The sequence below is a fragment of the Sciurus vulgaris genome, assembly GCF_902686455.1.
Source record: "Sciurus vulgaris genome assembly, chromosome: 17".
Lineage (NCBI taxonomy): Eukaryota > Metazoa > Chordata > Mammalia > Rodentia > Sciuridae > Sciurus > Sciurus vulgaris.
Window position 1 is genome coordinate 43,744,728 of NC_136478.1, and position 5,733 is coordinate 43,750,460.

At 45.4% G+C, this 5,733-nt stretch overlaps 1 protein-coding gene across 1 annotated transcript; it reads left to right on the forward strand.

Annotated features, from left to right (window-relative positions):
- Positions 1-360: 360 nt before the first annotated feature.
- Positions 361-1,344, forward strand: LOC306647791 (free fatty acid receptor 2-like; the record flags this gene model as incomplete). Its single annotated transcript, XM_079117319.1, has 1 exon — positions 361-1,344. The coding sequence occupies one exon, from the start codon at positions 361-363 to the stop codon at positions 1,342-1,344; it is 984 nt and encodes a 327-aa protein (XP_078973445.1).
- Positions 1,345-5,733: the final 4,389 nt, after the last annotated feature.

Genomic DNA, 5,733 nt, shown 5'->3' on the forward strand with positions numbered 1-5,733 from the left:
GCTGGTGGTGTAGATCAGTGGTAGTGCTTGCCACATGTGTGCAAGGCCTTTGGTTTGATCTCCAGGGCTGGGGGGAAACATCATAGGGAACTAGTTTTTTCTTCCCCTGCCCCACCCCTTTTTTGGTTGTGGGGGGTGTGGGATGGAGAGGAGGAAGGTACTAAGGAAGTAATTTGATGGGGAAGCAGCCTGGCCTCCTTTCTGCACCACCCACGGAGAGCAGAATGTCATTGGAAGAGTTAGTGATAATAGCTCTGCGCAGCCGGGGCTGCGATGCTGCAAGGCGCTCGGTAACGGATGGGCTTTGCTTTGGAACTGATCCAATCAGGATCCATCCTATCATTTGTCTTTGCAGGAAGGATGGCCCCAGAACCCCGAAGCGTGGGACTTCTCTTCATCTACATCATATCTTTTTTCTTTGGCCTCCCTGCCAACCTCCTGGCCCTGCGCGCCTTCATGGGGCGGGTCCGCCAGCCCCATCCCGCCCCGGTGCACATCCTCCTGCTCAGCCTGACCATGGCGGACCTCCTGCTGCTGCTGCTGCTGCCCTTCAAGATGATTGAGGCGGCCTACGATTTCTTGTGGCCCCTAGGGAATGCGCTCTGTGCCCTCACGGGTTTCGGCTTCTACAGCGGCATCTACTGCAGCACGTGGCTGCTGGCGGGCATCAGCATCGAGCGCTACCGCGGCGTGGCCTTCCCGGTGCAGTACAAGCTCTCCCGCCGGCCCCTGTACGGAGTCATCGCTGCCCTCATCTCCGCGGTCTTGTCCTTCGGACACTGCAGCATTGTGATCATTGTCCAATACCTGCCAACCAACAACACGAGTGACGCCGAGGGCCTCCCCGTCTGCTACGAGAACTTCACCAAAGAGCAGCTGGACGTGGTGCTGCCCGTGCGGCTGGAGCTGTGCCTGGTCCTCTTCTTCATCCCCATGGCCGTCACCATCTTCTGCTACTGGCGCTTTGTGCACATCATGCTCTCCAGACCCCAGGTGGGGACCAAGAAGCGCTGGAGAGCCGTGGGGCTGGCTGCTGTGACCCTCTTCAATTTCCTGGTCTGTTTTGGGCCCTACAATGTGTCTCACGTGGTGGGGTTCTTCCAGAAGGAGAGTCAGAATTGGCGCGCATGCGCGGTGCTGTTCAGCGCGCTGAACGCCTGCATTGACCCCTTGATTTTCTATTTCTCCTCCTCGGCTGCACGCAAAGCCTTTGATAGAGAACTGCAGAGGCTGCAGACCTGGGGGGCCTCACTCTCAGGGGAGTGGAGAAGAGCCAGAGAGGCAGCCACAGAGAGAGGAAATGCAGGCTTAGGCAAGGCCAATGACAGCTTCACAGGAGAATAAATGTCCCAGCTTGGTGTCGCCTTGGGGGACGGTCCTCCGAAAGGGGAACCATGAATCAGAACTGGGGTGGGTTCTCCTGTGACCAGCTACACAGCCAAAGAAGAGTCACAGGCATCTCAATCCCAGCTCACCCACTGAATGAATGTTTTCATTTCCTTCCTTGGGGTTGATGACATTTCCTTATTAATGGCTGGTACTACCTTACAGTAAACCACAGCCCTTTACTCCTGGAACATCAGAGTCTTGAGTTCCTTATCTTCCCCACTCAGCATCTAGAAGGTGGTGGCATTTCCTCACGTACTGCAGAGCTCTTAGCTCTGACCTTGGCCCTGATTCAGAAGGGGGAATGGGCGGGCTGGGTGGACATCTTAGCATGGGCCACTCTGGAACGGCAAGGTGGGAACCTGGAGGACCAGCACCCTGACACAGCAGTTGCTGACACAAGAGCATAAAACGGGCAAGAAAAAGAGTCCTGTGGGGAAAGTCCATGTGGGCGTGAAGAAACCCAGGTGAGGGTTCTTCACAAGTGGTGTCCTTGTGAACTCTTCTTTTTTCCTTGATCCTTCTTGCCAGAGACCTGCCATTTGTCTTTTCCAGACAATCAAGACCCTCTCCAGCATTTTTCTCTGCTTTCTCTCTCATTAATCTTTATTCTTATTTATCTTCCCTGTTCTTTCTTAAATCTTTTTAGTTGCTCCATTTTTTTTTTTTTAGTTGGGTGTTCGTTGACTTCAGTCCTTCTTCATAACAGATCATAGTGTAAGCACTCGGGGTCACAGATTTCCCTCCAAGAACAGCTTAGGACAGGTTTTGATTTGCCGAATTTTTATTAGTTTGAGGTCTGTGTACATTCTCATTTCCAGATGACATTTTCCCTTGGCTATTGAGTTTAGGAGTGTTTCTTTGTTTTTTAGGCATGTGGATCTTTACCCTTTCATGCCTTTGTTATTTGTTTCTAACTACATTGCACTGCAGTCAGAATATTATTGAAATGGGATCAGTTCTTGGAAATTTGTTGAGTATTGTTTTTTCTCCCAGAAAAATAATCAATTTTCTAATGTTCCAGGTGTGAAAAGAAGACAGATTATACAATCAATGGGTTCTGTCTGGCTTTTATGCACCTCAGATCAAACTTGTTAATTTACAATGTTCATAGTTTCATAAACTTTGCATACTTTTTTTTTTTTGGTACCAGGGATTGAATCCAGGGGCGCTTAACCACTAAGCCACATCCCCAGCCCTTTTTTAAAATATTTTATTTAGAGACAGGGTCTCGCTGAGTTGCTTAGAGCCTCACTAAACTGCTGAGGCTGACTTTGAACTTGCAATCCTCCTGCCTCAGCCTCCAGAGCTGAGGCGTGTGCCACCACACCTGGCCACCTTTACATACTTTTTGTCCATTTGATCTATCAGTTACAAGGAGCATGTGTGAAGTGCTTTTCTATGATGGTAGATTTGTCTCTTTCCTCCTTGTCATTCTGTCTTGCTGGTGATTTGAAACTTTCAGCATTTTTTTTTTTTTTTTTTGCCTTATCACCGATTTTGTCTGATATTAGTAGAGCCACACCCACTTGTCAGGGTTGACTGTTTGCCTGTTACACCTTCACCCGTCCACTCACTTTCAGCCTTCTAGACTCTTGTTTTAGATGTGTCTGTTATACACCATACATGGTAGAGTGGTTGGATTTTTTTGGCAATCTGGTCTTTCAACTTGACACTGTTTGTCATTTAACTATATCATTTTGTTTATTTATATTTATGTAATAATAATTTCTAATATATTTGGGATCATTTCTGTCATCCTATTTTAAATACTTTCATTGAAGTACACGCACATCATGAAATACACGTGTGCATCACATATGGCCAAATGATAAGCGTACAGGTCAAATGAATTACACCAAGTGAACACAATAAGTAAAGAAAGAAATCGAAACATCTGCCAACTTGTGCTCTTTTGTTTTCCTTGAGTTTTAATATTTCTCTTTTCTTCCCTCTTACCTTCTTAGCGGACCAAGTTTTTGTTTTGTTTTGTTTTTCTGGTTTCATTTCTTGTTCTCCACTAACTTGGAGAGTATTTGCTGTGATAGGCATTGTAATATGTCAGGCGTTCTCAGTCTGTCCTTCCCTCGCTGCCTTCCTTCCTTCTTCCTTTTAAATATCATACATTAAAGAAAAATCAATGCCAGATGGTTTTGAACTGTGCAAATCAAGCGCAGCAGTCTGAATGTGGTCTGTTGGCCCTTTCAGGGGTCTGAGAGGTCAAAACTATTTACATAATGATACTAGCGTGCCACTTCTTTTTTCATTCTCATTCTTTGACAAATGATGTATGATGGAGATTTTCAGAGGCTGTGTGACATGTGACATCATGACAGACTGAAGGCAGAGTGCATGAGAATACAGCTGCCTTCGAGTAAGTCAGTCCTTGGAGAGAATCTGCAAAACTGTAAGCTGACACCACCCTTCTCCATAACCTTTTGAAAAATCATGATTTTTATAAGAATGTGTTATTTGTATTAACGTGTACTGGTTTTATGATTATCATTATTTTAAAATAAATTTAGGCATATTTTAAATTTTTTCTCTTACTTTTTAAAATACAGCATATACTGATAGGTACAACCTATGCAAACAAAAGCTCTTTGGGGTGTCGGGGGGTCTTCAATAATTTTTTTAAGTGTGAAAAGGCCTGGAGGGCTGGGTGCCGCTCAGTGGTGGAGCATCTGCCTAGTATGTGCCATACCCTGGGTTCCATCCCCAGCGCTGGGGGGAAAAAAATCCCTGCAGATGTTTGGAAATTGCTGATCTAATGAGATTCTAGATGTGTTAGTCAGCTTTTCATCAGTGACTAAAATACATGGCAAGAGTGTTATGGGGTGCAACTTAAGAGCAGACGGATCACCATTGAGAAGTCCAAATTTCAGAGTCTTTATTAAGCCAGCCGGCTGACTGTCCCACACAATGCCCCCAAAATGGCTACTTGGGAGAACAGCCCCGATCATAGGGTTGTAGGGGTTCTTATACCAAAACTCACATCACTTATAAGTCTCTGTTGCTATGATTCGAAATTACAAACTAGCATCATGAGATCATCAACAGAGGGGGAAGTGGGTCAAAATGACCCTTACCTAGGCACAAACTAAAGAACGGTTACTAAATCCACACAATCACCGTTCACATGGTACATTGTTTAGGAGCAATAGGAATCAAAAGAGAGCAATTTTTCTTCACATAGGAATTATCATTCTGTATTGTTAAATATGCCACACTAAGTCACTGATGATGGGTACAGAAGTGGGGTGTTCCCATGGGAGAAGCTTATTTCCTACATGACATGGAGTCTCGGAGCAAAATGGAATCTGTTTAGTCCTTTCCCTTAGAGTCTGGCCTGTAACATTCTCATGGACCCAGCTCTATCAGCCTGTCACTAAGAGCACCTTAGGGAAGGAAGAGTCTATTTTTTGGGGGCCTGGGGTTTCAGAGATCTCCGTCCAGGGTCAGCAGCCCTCACTCTGGGCCTGAGGTGAGGCAGAACATCGTGACTGAAGACCAGGGGTGGAGGACAGCCGCTCAGTTCTTGGCAGCGGGAAAGCAGAGAGAGAGAGAGAGAGAGAAAGTGCACTGGGATAGGGTACGGTTCAAGACCATGCCCCCGTGACCTACTTCCTCCAGCCATGACATACCTGCCCACAGTTGTCACCCAATAGTCCACTCAGATTATTAGTCCATCAAACAGCTGAGTAACCTGAAGAGGTTACAGCTTTCATTATCCAATCATTTCACCCCGGAACGGGCCTTCCCTGCCTAACTAACACATGAGATTTTGGGGGGGACTCTTACCATCCAAACTGTAACTCTAGACTAAACTCATTCAGCTACATGCGATTATGCACATGCAGAGCATTCTTACCTGGCATGAAGCAGCTAAGGAGTCAAAATTTTACGAGGTGTATACCATTTAAACTTCCAGAGATGTGAGTTTTAAAGTCTACCTGACCAAATTCAAAGTTTTTCAATGTAGTAAATATGAGATTTTATTTTATTTTTTTTAGGTTTTTTTTGGGGGGTGGGGGTGGGGATTGAACCCTGGGGTGCTTGAGTACAGAGCCACATTCCCAGTCGTTTTTAAATTTTTATTTTGAGACAGGATCTCACTAAGTTATTTAGGGTATCTCTAAGTCGCCGAAGCTGGCTTTGAACTTGGGACCCTCCCTGTCTCAGTCTCTCAGTGGTTGAGATTATAGGCATATTTATACCCAGTGTAAATATGAGATTTAAAAAACAAAATTATCCCATCATGAGATAAAGAGTAAATAAACCAGTTTAGATGCTGTAATGGTTAATTAGAATTGTCAACTTGATTGGATTAAGCGATGCCGATGATTA